Genomic DNA, 19,365 nt, shown 5'->3' on the forward strand with positions numbered 1-19,365 from the left:
TGTGCCCTCAGAGGGGCCTGCCTGTCTCCACATGTGTGATGAGAGGGAACACTCAGCAGCAGGTGCTTTTTTCTGGCTTTTTCTTACAATAACCTGAGGAAAACATCTATTCTGCAGAAAAGTTTACACAACTCTTCTTGAAAACTGCTACTGAGGTCTCCTGTTACTGTCTATTGTTTTTACCTTGTAGAATTGCAGGATGTACTTGGGCCCAAGACCCCTGTTCACTACTTCTTTGTGCTTTTGTGACATGAGCTCTTGGGGGCGGTGGTCTCTGCCAGGCTGTGACCCTGGGGCAGAATCTGCTTCAGGTGTGAGGCTCCTTGGGGCCTGCAGGGTCCACGCTTCTCCTGAGCACTGACTAGTAGGAGAGTTTTACTGACTGTGGCCATACCTTTGGCTCTTCTATCAATCATGATTCTGGAAAACGTAACCACACGCAGGACCATAAGGAGAAACGAGAGCTCTGTCTTCAGGTTGCTGTACTTCCGTAGGCTCAGCCACCCTTGGGAATGCACCTGCTTGGTAAGACATGGGAACTGTGGAGGATTACAATTTAGAACTCTGATTTCCCTCAAATAGTCAAGAAATTAGTGGATTGATTTATAGATTTTATGCTCCTTACGCCCTAACTTGGAAGAGGGACCCGGCAGCATTCCCATACCTGTGTGTTTTGTGTGTAGGCCCAAGGGGCACCCGAGGCCTGACACAGGCACAGCTGCCATGTGGCCCTGCTCTTTAGAGCTAAGGGCCTGAGTGCGGGCCAGTGTTGTCACTTGTCCTACCAGACGAGGGACTTGTGCGTAAGTCAGAACATCAGAATTGGTTTTGCAGTGCACTTTGAGGAGCAGATTAACTTATTTTTGTATTTGACAGTAGTGAAATCTAGTGATTTTTGAGTTACTTTGATATTATTTCCAAATTCTTTTATGATCTTTCTGAAGGAAATACTGGAAAAATTATTTTAAATATGGTTGCCTTCTTCCCAAAAACTGTTAAACTAATGAGCAATTAACACTAACTTTCAAAACCTCTAGAAAACTAGTTTATGCATCTGAGCACAACAAGGCTTTGGAGTAGCGGCTGAGCTTGAAGGGCCTTCCTTCCCATTGGGGCCAGCAGGGCACATGGCCATGACTGTGGCCTTTACCCTGAGGGTCTGAGAGCTCTTTTTTGGGGATTTGGTCTTTCTGAACATCAGCTTCAGTCCTTTGTCATTAATGTGAAGCAGAAACAAAATGAAAATTGTCTGAACACCTCAGGATTCCTCAGCATCAGGAACCGACCAGGATCCGCACCTAAACCTGCGCCCACGCACATGAAGTCACATCTGCCTGTGCCAGCACTGACCTCTGGGAACATGGGTGCCTCTCACATTGTGTGGGTCATAGGGATGTGTCCAGTTCGGCAGTTGTTATAAGATGTGACCACTGTGGGGAAAGCAGTCTGGCACCCACAGCAGTGGTGGGCATCAGTCATCTGTCCCATCCTCTGAGGAACTGTGTGGACACCAGCCTTGCCCTTGTTTCCCGGGCCCCACACACACTCAGGTCTGCGCTTCTCATGCCTTCCAAGTATTTATCTTGACATATAAACGTTATTGTGTCTAGTGCCCATCTTCCAGAACTACCTTATTTTCAGGAATTAAAGATAAGCCTGTTATAATGAAAGTTAATGCAAACGACTGTCAGTTGCCAAATTCTCGATCCTATGAGAAGTGTAGTCTTTGATGAATGTTAGTCAATAGAATAAAATGCTGTGTCCGTGGGTGTCACGGTGTCCACCGTACCCTGTTGAGATGTGAAATGCCCTGTCAGAAATTAAATTTAAATGTACTTATTGGTGTCTAAGCTTCATACAGTATGAGGTGAGGCTCCTTTTAGGAATACTGGGTGCTATCACCAGTTTTGACAGACTTAAAAACTTGAAATTCACTTCTAGGGGGAATATACTGAAATGTAGATTTGAGAATTGCCAGTTGGGAGAAAATAGCATTTAAAGTGAGAAGTTGTGTTTGGAAAATTGTGTATGAATATTTTTGTATTAAAAAAATTTTAAAGGCTTTTATCTTAAACTTATTTTATATGGGATTGCATTTTGAGTTTTGGGCTTTTTTCCACTTTTCCAGTTACTTTGAGTTGTTTGTTTGTCATTCCACGGATTCTGGCACAGTGCTCTGACAGCCCCTCACTCAGGGAAGGGCTCCTGTCCTCAGACGTCGTCCTGCTTTTGACTTGCTGGGGAGAGGCTAACGTGGCCGTGAGAAGTATAACAAATACTGGAAACAGTAAGTGTAGTTCTGATTTTGGAAAAATGCTTTTTTTTCTTTCTTTTAAAAATAACTTGAGGGGGCCGGCCCAGTGGCGCAATGGGTTAAGTGCGTGTGCTCCGCTGCAGCAGCCCACGGTTCGCAGGTTCGGATCCCGGGCGCGCACCGATGCACCGCTTGTCAAGCCGTGCTGTGGTGGCGTCCCATATGAAGTAGAGGAAGATGGGCACGGATGTTAGCCCAAGGCCAGTCTTCCTCAGCAAAAAAGAGAGGAGACTTGGCAACAGATGTTAGCTCACGACTGATCTTCCTCACAAACACACAAAAATAATAACTTGGTTCCCAAATACCCGTGAAGGTGAAATGCTGTGTCAGGAGAGAAGGAGCTGCTGACTTGTCCCAGCCCTGCAGCTGGCTGAGCTGGCCCTCAGTCTTCTTGAGAAAGCCTTTGATGTGCCCCTCTCCCCCGGACCCATCTTTGGGAATGACCTTTGTGCTGACCCCACCACCACCTGCCCTGAGAGAGGCTGGGGCCCTGGAGCACAGAGGATGAGCTGGCCCAAAACACAGCTCTGGGGCTTTCTTTAGAAAAGCTAAACTTTAATTACTCAGGTAGTTTTTACAATGAAAACCGGTACCCGAAGACTGGTCTTAAATGCTCATGACTGTAGAAAAGACATACAAACCCTGCGGGCGATGAGTGCGGCCAGACAGCTCCTGCTCTCAGGCCTTGGCGACCAGCCCCATCCTGCTCTCAGCCTCGCTGGGCACCACCTTTGGTCCCCTCAACCTCGTGGGGTAGAAAGCGTGCTGCTCTAACAAGGAAAAACCCTCCCTCATGGTCAGTGGAATTTAAAAAAAAAGATAAAAGTCTAAGAGGCAGAGCTGTCACTAAAATTAGGAAGTTGTAACTTTTTTGGTTAATTTTAACATTCAAAAATGTAATACTGAATCCAAAAAAGTGTCTTAAATCACACAAAAGGTAACCCATATTAAAATTTAAAAAGTAAGTCCAAAACACCCCAGAGAAACGAATCTAAAGCTTCAGTAGGCTGGGGCTTGGCAGCACATCAAGGCAGGTCACCCAGCGAAGCCAGCAGCGCTGTCGTCCCCCGAAGCCTGAGTCAAGGCCAGCAGAGGGGCGGCCTCTAGGACACATTGGCCATGGGCTTGTACTTCTTGAAGCGCGTCCACTGGCCCGTGGCGTAGTTCATCTCGAAGACCGTGTCCACCAGCATGGTAGTACTGCCCTGGCCATCTGCCTTGGGCAGGTCCTCAGTGTGCTCACTGAGCTTGATCTGGATCACATCGCCCTGCTCCTGGCACGGGTTCTCTGCAGACGGCAGGGGCTGCTGGGCAGGGTGCCTGGGGCCAAGGAGCCCAACCCCCACCCCTGTGGGGCCCACTCCCCCCACCCCACCTGGGCGGGCCATGTAGACCCACCTCGGGAGCCGGCCATGAAGCCCAGAATGAGGGCCTTCTCGGGCCGCGTGACTTTGTTGGCCGTCTTGAACATCTCCTGCGCAGCAAACATCTGCTCTCTCTGCAAGTGCGGAGAGGAGGTGTGAGTGCCTGGGCCCCACCAGCTCACCTCCTGCCACCTGGAGGCCCATGCCAGGCACAACTGGCACCCGCACTGCAGGTGAGGCCATAACACCTGGCTGGTGGCCCACGGTCCCACCAAAGCACACCTACCGTGAGGGACAGGTTCTTCTTGGGCTGCTGCTGGGTGGAGGGCTGGGTTTGCGGGGCCACCATGGCCACCGGCGGCGTCTGGGCAGTGGGGGTGACGGCCGGGGGTGTGGTAGGTGTCAGCGGTGAGGAGGGTGCTGTCGGAGTGGGCGCAGGTGTGGCCGGGCTCAGGCCGCTGTTGTACATGGGTGCCCTCTGTTTGAACTGTGTCGGCAGCGCGGGGCTTGGGGCACTGGACTCCTCGGGCGGGCGGCTGGCCTGCAGGCTGGCTTCTCTGGAAGATGGGGCTGCAAGTAGAGTGAAGCCTGGTGAGGGTGCCAGCAGGGCCAGGGACCCCCACCCCCACACCCCATCCCTCCTAGAGAAAAGGACAGGCTCTGCTCCACTTCTCAGGCCCTGACTACTGACCCCGTCCTGCCCTGGAACCCACACACTGCCTGACTTCCGTGACCCTGCTTGCCCTGAGACTGGCTCTGTGCTTTCTGAAGAGAGGCCCTCTGGCCCGCAGCTGGAGCAGGAGCCATCCAGCTGGGTGATGGGCACAAGCCCCCAGGAGCCCCACCCTCCAGCCAGAGGTCTCAAGCCTTGCTAGACGGGCAGATAAGATGTCCAAACTCTGGTCAGCTCCTGGCCTGGGAGGCCAGGTTCCCCCACCCTGGCCACTGGTGAGAAAACAGGAAGGCAGCCTCCAAAGCCCAGCATGGCTGCCTGACCTCAGGGCCCTCTCTGGCTGCCTTCCTCCCCAGGGCCAAGCACCTGGCAGGCAAAGCCGAGCCCAATGGAGCAAAAGCCTCAGAACAGAAACCACTAACTGCCTTTTCTTCAGATACCTTCTTTCTTATATTCTAGGTATGAGGGGACCCTGGACCCTCAGGTGCTGTAACCTTGGCAACCTCCTCCTGCTCCCACACTGGGACTCGCTCCTGTTGGGCTCTACAAGGGGCAGCTGTTTGCTTCCCCCCAGGAAAGGCAAAACAGGTGAAAACCTGGGGTTTATTTCTTGAAACTTGTGCTAGCCAGGAGGGTCTCCCACCCCCAGGCAGCACCAGCAGGTCTGTAGAAGGACACAAGACAGATGTCCTGACACCCGAGGAAGCACCACGTGAGCAAGTCCTGGGAAGATGCTGCTCCCTCCCTGGTGGGTGCTGGTGAGGGGCCTCAGGGAGGCTGAACCTGACACAGAGTGCCCCCTGGGTGAGCTGAGGGCTCAGAGGCCCTGCTGCCTGCTCACCTGGTGGGGTCTCGGAGCTGGGGATGTAGGATGAGGCTGGGACCACGCTGGGCGTGGCAGGCAGGTAGCTCGTGGAGGGCAGCGCAGGCTCATTGTTCAAAGACCCGAGTTTCTGCAAGACAGTGTATGGTCCCTTCCAGAAGAGGCCGGGGTCTCTGTGTGAGACCAGACTGTTTCCCCCAGACGCTGGGCTGTGCTGGCTCCTCCGCGGGCCTCGGCAGCTCACCCACATGCAGACATAAACCTCCACCTCCACAGGAGGTCCCCCTCAATCCTGAAGTAGGACACTGCTTTCCCCAGGGCTGGGGAAGGGGACTTCTCCGAACCACAAGCCCCCATGCTCGGCAGTACTGAACCCCAAACATCAGGCCCTTCCCTGCTCCCGCCCCCCCCCCCCCCACCTGGAGCTGCCTCAGCAGAGGAGAAGGGGGCTGGGCTGCTCCTGTTTGGTCAAGGAGCCTCCCAAACCAGCCATCTTTGAGGAAAGAAGAAAGTTCAACAATGTTTTTTCTTACCACAAGAGCATATGATAAAGGGAAGACATGCTCACTATCAGAAAATGAGAAAACACAGCTATGCACTAAGAAGTAACCCACTACTCAGAAATGACTGATGGTGACAAGGCCTGCTCCAGGCCCTGCCTGCAGATGTATCACCACAAGCTGCACCTGCACAGTCTGCGTAGATGAGACTGAGAAGCGAGCTGCGCTTGGCTGTCTAACCTCCCCCACGGCAGGCGGGACCTTTCCCCACGGGCAGAGGTCTTCTGAGCAGTAAAGCGAACTGCGTTGAGGCGCCACATCTGGCAACTTCAGCCCACCAGCGCTCGCCCTCCCTCACCCTTGCACCTGCAAGGCTAGCATCACCACCTTCGCTGGACAGAGGGGAAACCAAGGCGCAGTGGAGAGGCTTGCCAAGGAGCCCCTCCAGCCGGCACATGTGGCACGTGCATGTTGCAAACCCAGGTGCCATGCCCATGTCAGGGCCTCTGGCTGGTGCTGCCTCTCATATACATGTCCATATACATACATACACACATACGTACATACATACCTGCACACATATGTACATACATATGTATATACACATATATATTCTCTGATAGAACACGTTTTAGAGTGGCTAACAATCGGAACAAGAAGGAGCACACACTTTGGCCACGTGAGGCTGCAGGGAGAGACTGGCAGTCGTGGGAAGCGCCGCAGACTCACTAAAGCCCTACCTGTGTGGACACCAGGCCGGCTGCGTAGTCTGGGGTGGCGTTCTCAACGACTGTCTCTTCCTTGGCTGGCTTTTCCACCACCTCCGTATCTGTTGACAAAGCAGAGTCCTCATCAGTGCCCCTGGCAGTGGCCCACCTGAAGGGCGGGCCTAGCAGACCTGGTTCAGAAGGTGCACGTGTCACCCACGCCGGCTCAGCAAGACAGTTCTGAAATACTACACAAGTGTGCACTTCAAACACGGGTCTCCAGGCAAAGAAGAAAATGAGTCCTTAGGAAATGTGCTGCCATTTGTGGTCACCTCTTTTCAGTTAGAGATGATCTTGTTGAGACATAAAAGGCAACAGTAAGACAAGAAACGCAGGCCTCCACGAGAAAAGGAAGAGGAAGGGTCAGGAAGCCTGGCCCTTTCCCCGTGGCCTGGCAGCCCTCACCAAGCCCCCCAGCAGCGCAGCCACTCTCCCTCCCCAGACCCTGACAGGAAGCCCCTGATGCGCACCCAATGTCTTCCTTCTTCTCTTTGCTTCTCGGCCTGCGCCGACCATATCCAGCTCAGAAATGTCAAGCAGCTGCCAAAACAGACAGAAGCCCACCTTTAAGTACAATGTAAGCAGCGCCAAGGCCAATCTTGTGGGGGCCCCGACACCAGAGGGGACGTGCCCACCTTCACTCCCCTCTCCTTCCGCAGAGGCGTCCTCGAAGGCGGGATAGGGGTCCGATTCCCGGCAGGGCTGAAGACACTGGGGGTGGTGGGACTTCTGAAGGGCGCCTGCTTTGGGATGCCTTTGAGGGGGGCTGCAGAGAAGATGGTGCCTGTCAGTGGTCCAGTGGCGATGACCAGCAGGGATGGCCGGGGATGGGGCTGCCCCAGGGCAGGATGGCAGGGAGTGGCTTGTCTCCTGCCACTGGTATGTTCTACGCTTTTCTATTACAAGCAGAGGCTGTTCCGCCCAGGTGTTCTGGAGGAAGGAGATGCTAGCCTGCTCGCCTCACCCACTGGCACCCCTCAGCAGGCTGAGCCTGATTCCCACAGATTCACCGCATCTCTATGAGGGCAGGTGGAGGTGACGTCCCCAGGATGCCTGCAACTCCCGTCCTTAGGGAGCGAGGGCCTGCCCTTTCCCTGCGTCCAAGCACTCAGCATCGAGTTGGCCTGCCCAGAAGAGTGAGGCCCTGGGAAGCAGTGATATCACAGCTAACCTATGACATTTTTGCCAAAAACACTGAACTGAAACAAAGACGCCACACCTGCAACTGCCCGCCCTAACACACTGAGTCTTTTATCAGCACAGACAGCTCTCTCAACCTCCGCTTTTTTCTTGCGCCTCTTGGTAAATGAATTTGTTACAGGCTAGACGCCCACACACTCTGCAGCCACAATCACCCTCCCTCTCTCCCCAAGCCTGGTCCTGCGTCTGTCAACGGGAAGTCACCTGACATTAGGGGGCCTGACTCATTCCCTAGCCAGCTGGTGCCTCCCCATTACTGTCACCGGGACCTGTCTCAGTGTTCAGCTTGCAGACACAAGGGTCACTCACTATCAGATCTCATACAATGACCCAGGCCCAGTGCACACATGGCCCCTTCTCAGCACAGCCGACAGGACCAGGGCAGAAAAGCACCCACTAAACTATATCCTCTGGACACTGGGTTAAGGACATACTGACTGCCACCCCTATCCTCAGGACACCTGACTGGGGCGTGGGAAGGAAGGTGAAGGAAGCTTTCTCAGGAGGATGAGCATGTGGGGGCAGGCAAGGACATGACAGAGAGGGGCCCACATCAACAGGATGTGCTTCCAAGGCACCGGGGACAAAAGCCTGCCCTGAGGTGATGGGGCCAGAGGACCATCCCCCCAACAGTGACAAGTCAGCCAATACCAAGAGGGCAGGTCCTACACGAAAGCTTCAGGACTGTGGGTGTGCACAAGTGAACCAAGAGGGCTGGGCCCCATAGGCTTCCCTTTCGCCTCCAATGGGCGTGCACATCTGCTTTGTTTTCATGTGACCAGCCTTCCTGCTGTTTGGCCAGCCCGGGGCCCTTCCCTGGGGAGGGAGCAGTGCAGGGGCAAGGAAGGACCAGGAACTCGGGAGAATGGCTGTCCTACCCTCTGGCCCTTTGGGTTGTTTGTCTAGTGCCTTCAGGAGGCAAGCTCCAGGACAACCCATTTTCTCGTCATAAATATCTGTTCTGCTTATGTGCGTGCGGGGCTTTCTGTTCCCCACCCTGAGGGAAGGCTGAAGGTGCAGGCCTAAGAACATGGCTTTAGGGCTGGCCCCGTGGCTTAGCGGTTAAGTGCGCGCGCTCCGCTGCTGGTGGCCTGGGTTTGGATCCTGGGCGTGCACCGACGCACTGCTTCTCCGGCCATGCTGAGGCCGCATCCCACATACAGCAACTAGAAGGACGTGCAACTATGACAGACAACTATCTACTGGGGCTTTGGGGGAAAATAAATAAATAAAATTATTTAAAAAAAAAAGAAAACGGAACATGGCTTTGGGCCGACTGGCTGTCTTAGGCATTTCACTCCCCACTAAGTCAGGTTTGAAGCTCCTGAGGAGCCACATTCCAGGAGGCATCACTTTTGCTGCCCACGGTGGAGAAGCTCAGAGGACAGCAACAGCCCCTGGGGCCAGCAGGGGCCGAGCAGGACCTCAGGCAGGAGGACGGGAACACAGTTGCCCACACCCACCTACAGGTGCTACAGGCAAGAGAGAAGCAAAAACTCATGTTTGCCTCAAATTCTGGTCTTCCTCATCTTAGCATGTTCATGCATATCTTTCCAGGTCTTTCTGTAAGTGGAAAAGCTTCTGAAATTAACCTTAAGCTCTCTCCTCACATCACAAATGCTCCCCAACAGACCTGGAAGGCACCTTTAGGACCTTCTGTCTGATCAGATCTCAACATTTAAATGACTTTGCTAACGAGGAAAAATAGTACCCTTATATTAGGGTACTACCCTCATATTTGACAAGTGACAGACAGCTCTGACCCATAAGCAAGCCCAGACACATCAGGAGTCCGGAGGCCCTCAAGCTTGAACGCACAGCAGCATGCACGGGCCACCTGGGCAGGGCGAGTGCAGCCTTACTTGTGGTGTCCATCTTCCGGAGCAGCCCCCGGCCCTTGGCGTGGAAGGGCACCCCCGCGCTCCTCTTCAGCTGCTGGGCGGTCTCGGTGGCTGTAAGGAGAAGGCTGCATGTGTCAGTACTCGTTAGAATGACAATGCACCTGTCACTGCATGTGGATTATGCCTCAATCAATCTGATTTACAAAGAAGTATGACTCTTAAGTATTCACGCACAGACACAGAGGTCTGCGTTTCTAAATAAGCATTCACTGGTTCACTGAGAAGGCCTACATGAGCTGAAACGCTGCAGCTACACTTGCTGTGTGGAAAACTACTTTCAGGTAAGTAGAGCTGTGGGGCTCCCCAGGAGATGATGGGCAAGCCCGGCACAAAAGGCGGCAGAAGGGCTCCAGAGGGGTCTGAGAAGGACTTAGGAGGGAAGCCTTGTGGGGACCCTGCGCCAGGTCTGGAGTCGGGCCATGGGGCCTCCCGGGCAGCCGAGGTGGTGTGTCCTCACTTGTGGTCATCAGGTATAGCCAGCACTTCCCATCACAGATGCATAAATATGAGGAAGAAAGGAAGAGATTTTCCTGACCCGATTCAGGGAGGGACAGGGCTCCTGCGCACAGCGCCAGGTTCTGCCTCAGGAGGGCAGGTGCAACTGCTGACCACACAGAGGGACTGAAGAGTTGAGCAAAGACCGTGAAAGGCTGCCCAATGGGCTTGAGGCCTGGGCCGTGTCTGGCCAGCTCCGTGAAGCCACAGAGCAGCGCTGGCCCCAGGACGCTGCCCATTCTGAACCATGAGTCATAAATGGCTACTGTGTTTTATTCATATTTTTTGAAAACAAGGCATTTATGTAGTAATCCCCCCTTATCCATAGTTTTGCTTTCTGCAGTTTTACCCGAGATCAACTGTGGTCTAAAAACATTAAATGGGAAATTCCACATCTGAGTGGCGTGGTGTGAATCATCACTTTGTCCAGTGTATCCACACTATATATGCTATCTGCCCATTAGTCACTTAGTAGCCATCTCCCTTATCAGGTCGACTGTCACGGTATCACAGTCCTTATGTTCCAGTGACTTGTATTTTACTTAATAATGGCCCAAAGCTCAACAGTAGTGATGCTGGCAGTTCAGATATGCCGAAGAGAAGCCGTAAAGTGCTTCCTTTAACATAGTACATACAGCATTTGGTACTATCCGTGGTTTCAGGCGTCTACTGGGGGTCTTAGAACATATCCCCAGCAGATAAGGGGGGACTACTGCATGTTACTAATATCAATTCCAAAACCATTCAAAACAAAACAGCTTATTGAAATCTGTGTTTTGCTATTTGGTTGAAGAAATCAATTTCCTTGCCTTTTTCCCAGCAAATATCTACCACACATTTTAACGTCAAATTGAGATCATTTGCAACGAAAGAATAAGGTAAAGTTACAGGAGGAAGGATCCAGCCTTTCAGAAGCCTTTTTGAGGCTGCCTGTCTCAGCACCTGTGAGACTCTCAGTACAGACTTCATTTTGTAACAAAGATTGTTACAGACACTTTAACCTGAAAATTCTGAAGTTTCTAAAGCAGATTTTTAGACTGCACCATTTAACATAGGAATAAATAAATTTCTTAAAAAAAAAAAAAAACCACTATGTAGAACTCTGTCCTGAAAAGACAGTTTTTAGGTACCATAAAAGCTAAAAGAAATCTAAAAATAAAAACTATAGAAATAAGACAAAAGCATGATTTGCTCTGCAGTCAGTTTTCCCAAATCTGCTGGACCTCCAAGGCTGGGCGTGGCCCCCACTGCAGAGGGTCCCAATGAGGCCCGAGGCCAGCCCCCTCAGCCAGGCACACCCACCCTCCAGACCCACATGAAGATGGTGGGCACTTACATTTCTGCAGGAGCTCTGCCCTCAGCGTGGCACTCTTCGGTTTCCGTTTTAACTGAAAATGTTTCACTGGGGGAGTGAGCGGTCCGGCGAGGGTTGTCAGAGCGTTTTTATTCAAGTACTGGCACTCCAGCGGCAACATGGCTGATGCTTCGCACTCGTTCACTGCCCGTTCAAGAACCAACACAACACATTAGGAGGTGCGTTTCCCTTACACAGGCCACGAGTTTCACAGCTAATAGGAAAAGACAACCGAAAATGCAGTTTCCTGTTTATAGTCGTGGAGCTTCTGCTTTGTTTTCAAAACAGAAAACAAGTATCCATGAGACTAACTCCCCAGTGTTTCAGCTCTGCCATCACCCAGCAATCAAAGCCATCCACGTGGGCTGAAGGTCAAGGACTAGCAGCCCATCCACCAGGAGGGAGTCAGTAGACTCCCTAGGGAGCTTTTCAGAGGCAGAGCGGCCTGGGCCCCACCAGGAACTGCTGGGCTTGAGGGTGTGCGAGTCGAGGGTCAGGAGTGTCTTGGCTTGTTAGTTGTAAGCATTAGGCACCAGAGACGTACATCAATACAGCTATTTTCGGAAGATGTTTTCTGCATTCCTAGAGCATCAGAAAGTTTTGCCGAAACACGCCTTAGACAGAAGGAAAGGAAACTCTGTGGCCATCATGGCTTCTCTCCTCCAGTCCCCATGGCCCCGGTCAGTGGTCCCTCCTGCACCCTGCTGAATCCTGGCCCTCAGACGAAGCACCCAGGCATGCTTCCTAGGTCTGTCTGTTCACCCAGCAGTTAGAGCTCAGTAGAAAACCCTGGGAGAAGCAGCTCCTGCTGCCTCGAATCAGTTGATTAGCTAACCTGGAGGGAAAGCACAGATGAGCCACACCCCTGCCCCCCCCCCAGAGGATCAGGCCCCCCAGGGGCCAAGAAGCCCATTTGGAGCGGAAGACAGAGCAGGCCCTTCCTATTGCCTGAGAGACGTCACCCAGGTGGGCGTGGGCCTTGTCTGGATCCTTGTCAAGCTAACCACCAGGACACAGACATCTCAGGTTTGCTTCCTGACACTCTGAAAGTATCTATGTTGTGCGTGTGCAGTTACAAATCAAGTGAAAACCTAGAGTGAGAGCGAGTGGTCACCTCGTAGGTGAGAAGAGGTGTCGGGAGCAACATGGGGGATAGCCAGGCCACCAGGCCTGCAGGAGCACAGGGGCACAGGTTCCATCTTTAAGGGGCTGCCAGTTCCAACCCTCCAAACTAGGAGAGGAACAGACCTTCTCCTCTCACCATGTTCTTTCAGATCATTTGCAAATGACTGTCAATTCATGTTTAAACAACTGAACTGCTGAAAGTTTCAACACACATTTCTTTTTTGTGTGTGTGAAGAAGATCAGCCCTGAGCTAACATCGGTTGCCAATCCTCCTCTTTTTTGCTGAGGAAGACTGGCCCTGGGCCAACATCCCTGCCCATCTTCCTCTACTTTATATGGATGCCGCCACAGCACGGCTCGACAAGTGGCGTCGGTGCGCACCCGGGATCCGAACCTGCGAACCCTGGGCCACCAAAGCGGAGCATGCGCACTTAACCGCTGCGCCACCAGACCGGCCCCTCAACACACATTTCTGAGCACCTACTCTGCCAGGGAATGTTCTAGGCTCTGGAGATACAACCTGAATAGGCAGAGCCTATACCCTCACGGAGCTGAGCAGGGACAGTGTGTGGGCGTGAAAACAATACGTAATGCAGATAAAGCAAGTGCAGTGAGGAGGGGCCTACGGGCTGTTACAAGCTTGTTTTTCAAAGCCTGGCAAAATATGAAGGTAGCACATGAAGGGTGTATACAGTTAACATTTTAGGAACCACAGGACACTACACAGTACACAATATAACAAGTTCAAATTCATTTTAGAAAAGATGATTTAAGGAAGACCTGTTTCCCTTCTCCCAGCATAAACCAAACACGTACACAACGTACCTTTTTCTCTAAGTTCTCCTAAAATATCTTGAACGTTGGGATTTTGCTCTTCAAGATCCAGATTAAGAGAACCGGTATCGGGAAAGGACTTCAGAATGTCAGCTACCATGAGAACCCAGGGGTCCGAGTCCAGAGTGGCCAGCTGGATGATCTCTGTCAGGGCGCCCTTCATCTGCCAAGAAAGGAGAGATGATGGTCCTGAGCGGGATGCCAACAGCCTGCTGGGCAGCCATCTCACTGCCCTCAAGCCCATGCTGCCCCTGTTGGGAACCCATCACCTGCTCCTCGAGCAGCACTGCCACCTCGCGTGTGAATGTAGGGCTGGAGCCGAGCAGAAGCGAGTGTCCGTGCACCTCTGTTATTAAACACAGAGAGGAGCCCAAAGCAGTGTCCAACCTCTACAGCAACTGCCCCCATGCCTGGCCGCACCCTCATGGGAACCTGTAGGCTCCCTTCCTCTGCGCCCCCCACCCCAGGACCATCCCGCTTCCCTAGGCTGCCACAGCCTCCGCCAGGCTGCAGTGGTTGCAATGCCCACTCGCATCTAGTGCCCCCACCTTGGCCTGTCGCTTGCCCTCTGCAGGGGTGGGCACAGCTCCCCACAGCCTCCTAGACGGTTCCTGGCAGCACCCAGTCTCCTGGTGTGCTGAGACAACAGGAAATGGGAAGGCCATCCAAGACAAGCTGGCACATTCCAGTCCCTGCCTTCTTTGAGTGCATGTTGCTAAGGGCGTAAGCTGGGCCACCAACGCCCCCGGTTTAGGAAACCTGCTGATGGAAGCATCTTGGGTAGTGACAGGGGAACACCAAGGCAGGTGAGTGACCTTGACATGCTCAGCAGAGCAAAGGGTTGGCGTGTCAGTCACCTTCGGCTGCTTGGGAAAGGGCGTGTGCCTGTGCAGGCAGAGAAAGTGGGGTGGAGCACCCATCCTGTTCTGTGACCCGCCAGCCGTGCATTCGCCTAGGCCCCCCCACAGCACAGAGGATGGCCAGCGGGGCTGGAGTCAGCAGTTGCCGGGATTTGAGACGGAAGGAGACGCCTCCTGGAGGAGGCGCTGGGGTAAGGCCCTGCACTCCCCATGGCTAGGCGAGGGGCTCATGTTATTCTCTCCGGATGACACAATAAAGAGAAGAACCTGCAGGAGGCCAGCCCCCCAGAGGACCACGGTGATGTGAGGCCCCCGCCTGCGCCCCCTCAATGCCTGGGAAGCTGAATTCTCTGCTCAGTGCTGTTCTGCCCAGCCCAGTGCCCTGCCTCCTAGGGATCACTGTGGCCAGCAATGTCCCCTCCTTGCCAAAGCGCTGAAAGCCAGCACGGGTCTGCCCCACTCCTCTTTGCCATGTTTCCTCTGACCGGTGCGAACAGCGTGAAGCAGAGAGGGCGGGCACCCACCCACGAGGGGTGCGGGGTATGAGGTGGTGGTCACTCCTTGTTTAAGCCTGTTTGCTACTGTTGTGTCCAGACTGACAGACGCCCGAGCTGAAACCCGAACACAGTCCTCCTTACAACTCCCCTTCCCCTGCCCGTGTTCTGTCCCACGAAGACCCTCAACCACCCACCTGTCACCTCCAAACCTAGAGTACCGCCATCTCTCACCCGGCCTCCACTCTCACCTTCGTCGCATCCATTCTCCTCACTGCAGTGGAACAGAGCTTTCAAAAATACAAACTGGGGGCCGGGCTGGGTGGCACAGCGGTTAAGTACACGTGCTCCACTGTGGTGGCCCGGGTTTGGATCCCCGGCACACACCAACGCACCGCTTGTCAAGCCATGCTGTGGCGGTGTCTCATATAAAGTAGAGGAAGATGAGCACAGATATTAGCCCAGGGCCAGTCTTCCTCAGGAAAAAAAAAAAAAAGGAGGACTGGCGAGGGATATTAGCTCAGGTCTGATCTTCTTCTCACACACACACACACACACACACATAAAAATACAAACTGGATCCCATTCATGTTTTGGCTTAAATCTCATTACCAGCTCCCCACTGGCCTCAGGAAACAGGGCAATCTGCCTCAAGAGGTCACACCTAACCTGGGTGCTGCCCGCTGACCCACCCCCCATCACACAGTCTTTCAGGAATGGCCAGGCGGTAGGAGTCCAGTGTCCCTGCCCAAATGGAACCCCTTTGCGACCTCAGACATGCGGTCCCTCCCTCTTGGCCTCACGGGGGCAGTACCTGCCATCCCCACCGGCACCATAGCCGCCCCCAACTCACCATGCTGGAGCCCACCCAAGAAGAGGTGCATGTGCCACCAAGGTTACAGCTTCAAGGCTCTGGTGTCCTTTACTGACACTCTGCACCTCGCGTTGGCCATGCACGGGATCCAGTGCCAGCTGACCTGATTCTAAAAGACCGTCTCTTGAAATACACAGAATTATGTTCTTTTGATGTATGGCAAAAATGGTAAACATTTATTTAACATTTGTGGCGAGGGACTTTTTGTTGTTGTTACAGAATAATGGCCCCCTTATTATTACCACTCTCTCCCTTTTAATTCAGCTGAGCTATAACCTCTGTTCTTTTTTTTTTTTTTATAATTTTATTTATTTACTTTTTCCCCCAAAGCCCCAGTAGATAGTTCTATGTCATAGCTGCACATCCTTCTAGTTGCTGTATGTGGGACGCGGCCTCAGCATGGCCAGAGAAGCGGTGCCTCGGTGAGTGCCCGGGATCCGAACCCGGGCCGCCAGCAGCGGAGCGCACGCACTTAACCGCTAAGCCACGGGGCCGGCCCTAAGCTCTGTTCTATATTAAAAACAAAAAGGCGTGAAATGAAAAATTTAACAATTGTACCCGTCACTTACAATGAGTTAAGGGTAAACACATGTCCCTCGTGTATGTATGTAAAAAAAAATATTCCTCATATCTAAAAATTATGTAAAAAAAATTCCTCATATCTAAACCTGTTTTAGATAGGTCCATAAAGATGGCAGGTCCCACCATCAGCAATCACCCGGAAAGCATCAAGAACAGGAAACAGACTGTGTCTCGGAATGTCCACCTCCCAGATGACAACACAGGAGAGGAGAGGAGAGGCCTCAGACGTAACGTGGGCCAACGGACAGGCACCACCTCACATGCCTGTGAAGACCAGAATCAACAGGATGGGCGATGACATATGGCAAAGGGGAAGAGACACTGGAGCCCTCCAACAATGCTGGGCAGGGTGTAAAGTGGGGCAGCCACTGGGGCAGTCTGTCGGTTCCCCAAAAACATAAACACAGAGTTACCATATGACCCAGCAACTCCTCTCCTAGGTACAGACCCAAAAGAACTGAGAACATACATCCACCGAAAACCTTGTACATGAATGGCTTTATTCATAATAGCCAAAAAGTGAAAACAACCCCAAGTCCATCACCTGACGAATGGATGAAGAAAATGTGGTTTATCTATACAACGGAACATAATTTGGCAATAAAAAGAAGTATTGGCGCATGCTACAACATAGACGAACCCTGAAAACATTACGGTAAGTGAAAGAAGCCAGTCACAAAAGACCACATAGTGTATGATTCCGTTTATACGAAATATCCAGAACAGATAAATCCACAGATACAGAAAACGGAATGGTAGTTTCCTGGGGCTGAGGGAGGGGGGAATGGAGAGTGTCTGCTAATGGGTACAGGGTTCCTTTTGGGATGATGAAAATGTTCTGATATTAGATAGTGGTGATGGTTGCATAACACTGAAAATGTACCAAAATCACTGAACTGTACACTTTAAAAGAATGAATTCTATGTGAATATCTCAATTTGAAAAATTGTATGAGGGAAAAAAACAGGCAGGGGAGGGAGCCAGTCCTGTGGCATAGTGGTTAAGTTTGCGTGCTCCACTTTGGCAGCCCAGGGTTCATGGATTCGGATCCTGGGCGCAGACCTACACCACTTGTCAAGCCATGCTGTGGTGGCAACCAACATACAAAAGAGAAGAAGACTGGCACAGATGTTATCTTGGAGCTAATCTTCCTCAGCAAAAAAAGAGGAAGATAGGCAATAGATGTTATTAGCTCAGAATGAATCTTCCTCACCAAAAAAAAACAAAACAAAACAAACAAACAGGTGGGGGAGTACCTGAGAGGGCACCCGAGGCAAGTTCAGCCAAAGCCTGCAGAAGTCTCCAAAGCTGGCATCACACCTGGGATTGCCTAGAACAAATGGACTCTGTCCGTGCCTAGAGGCAGGAGTGTCCCTAGCCCTCGTTGGGCAGCATGTCCCCCAGATGTCAGAAGTGCACGTGCCAAGAACCACAGCTGAGCTCTCTAGAGGAGGAACCTTGGCAGTGGGCTGGCAGGGGCAGAGACTGCATGGGATAGTCTTGCTGAGCCAACCTGGGCAGGCGGAGGACAAGGAACGGCCTGCATCCAAGGGACAGTCCCTGTCACATGCAACAAGGCTCTGGCCCTCCCTGACACGAAGTTCCTATAAACAGCTGGGCCAGGAAGCATCTGCTTCAGTCAAGAGGAGTTAGAATCCTAAAGAAACTAGCAGAAGAGCACCCAAAGAGTCAAACAAAAAGAAGAAAGGACCACAAAAACCAATATTCACCAGACAAATGCTTCTACAGAGCAAATGACACTGTGACCAATGATAGTACCATGAATTTTTAAAACTCTCTAAAATAAGGACATAAAGGAGAGAAATTAGTTCAAGACACAGTAAGACAACAGGAGGTGACAAAAGCAATAGAAAAGACCATACCTAGAAACACACCTAAGATGTCGTGAAATCTCTAAGAACATGTTACAATGACGAGGAGCCCTAAACGGGCTCGAACAGATGACAAGTATGGTGCTCTCAACACTTAAAGATGGACCTTATCCCTCAGTTAGTCTTTTAGTTTGGGGTGACCCCACTCAAATTCCAGAAAGATTTTCTCCACAGAACACGGCAGTCTGACTCTAAACTTCCTATGAAAACATCAACAAAAACAAGAAAATTTAAAAAGAGGGAGATTAATCTTACCAGATATTAAGATGTATTATAAATGCCATATGACTATGTTCCCTACCTCTCCCTTCATTCCCAAATAAACTTCAAATGGATCAGATTTCAATTTGAAAAATAAGACTGTAAAAGCACCAGAAGAAACCATACAAGTCCTTCTTTTTTATGATTGCTAAGTGAAGCAAACCTCTGTAAGTATGATTCTAAACCAAGGAGCCATAAAAGACAAGAATTTGAATTTGACTACACAAGTATTTTTTTACATGGAAAAACACACAAAAAACTCCAAACCCCATAAATGAAATCAAAAGAGAAATGACAAACTGGGGAAAAAATACTTGCGACTCCTATCACAGGCAATTAAAAAAACCCAATATATATGTATATAAAATATATATATACACACACATATACAGAGGTTGATCCTACAGGTCAATAAGAGAAAGTTTATCATTAGAAAAATGATTAACGACTCTTAAAAATGCAAAGGATACCCAGCCTCATTTGATGTAAGAGAAATGCAAAATTTAAAACTAGGATGAGACACACCTCCCACTTGTGAGACTAGCAGGTTGGAGCGGTGTGACCACTGTTGGCTTGTCTGGGAGGACAGGTGGGATGGCAAAGCACTCTGCGGCACACGCTCCTGAGTCCAAACTACCCAGGGCCAAACCCTGAATCTGCCACTGCTCCCCGGGAAAGCGGGGGTACATTCCTACCCATGCTTGTGCCACAATTTCCCCCTCTATAATAAGTTAACAGCATCAGCTTACACAGTCATCCTGAGGATTCAGCACCTGGAATAGTGTCTGGAAGGGGTGAACCCTTCCCAAGGAGCAGGTGACCACACATTGACAAGAACTTAAATGGCCATAACCTCTACAAAGTTTATTTTAGCAACATTCATCACAATTGATAAGGTATGTGCTTTCTGCCAGAGCAATTAGCACTTCCAAGAATAAATCCTCTAGCTATCTCACACACCTGTGCAAAATGACATGCGTCCTGAGAGAATTCACTGCAACAAAAGACAGGAAATAGCTCCACGCCCACCAATGGGAGACCAACTAGATAAA

At 51.4% G+C, this 19,365-nt stretch overlaps 1 protein-coding gene across 1 annotated transcript in view; it reads right to left on the minus strand.

Moving 5' to 3' along the window:
* Nucleotides 1-3,155: 3,155 nt before the first annotated feature.
* The window catches only part of NELFA (negative elongation factor complex member A), a 28,792-nt gene continuing 12,582 nt past the window's right edge, over nucleotides 3,156-19,365 (minus strand). The window contains exons 2-11 of the mRNA XM_058546556.1: nucleotides 13,342-13,513; nucleotides 11,374-11,535; nucleotides 9,504-9,593; nucleotides 7,077-7,207; nucleotides 6,912-6,981; nucleotides 6,415-6,503; nucleotides 5,193-5,304; nucleotides 3,965-4,248; nucleotides 3,713-3,812; nucleotides 3,156-3,602 (exon numbers count right to left, since the gene is read on the minus strand). Coding sequence (XP_058402539.1) covers nucleotides 3,418-3,602; nucleotides 3,713-3,812; nucleotides 3,965-4,248; nucleotides 5,193-5,304; nucleotides 6,415-6,503; nucleotides 6,912-6,981; nucleotides 7,077-7,207; nucleotides 9,504-9,593; nucleotides 11,374-11,535; nucleotides 13,342-13,513 — 1,395 coding nt within the window. The 3' untranslated portion in view covers nucleotides 3,156-3,417. The remainder of the gene's footprint in view (nucleotides 3,603-3,712; nucleotides 3,813-3,964; nucleotides 4,249-5,192; nucleotides 5,305-6,414; nucleotides 6,504-6,911; nucleotides 6,982-7,076; nucleotides 7,208-9,503; nucleotides 9,594-11,373; nucleotides 11,536-13,341; nucleotides 13,514-19,365) is intronic.

Source organism: Diceros bicornis, chromosome 8, assembly GCF_020826845.1.
Source record: "Diceros bicornis minor isolate mBicDic1 chromosome 8, mDicBic1.mat.cur, whole genome shotgun sequence".
NCBI lineage: Eukaryota > Metazoa > Chordata > Mammalia > Perissodactyla > Rhinocerotidae > Diceros > Diceros bicornis.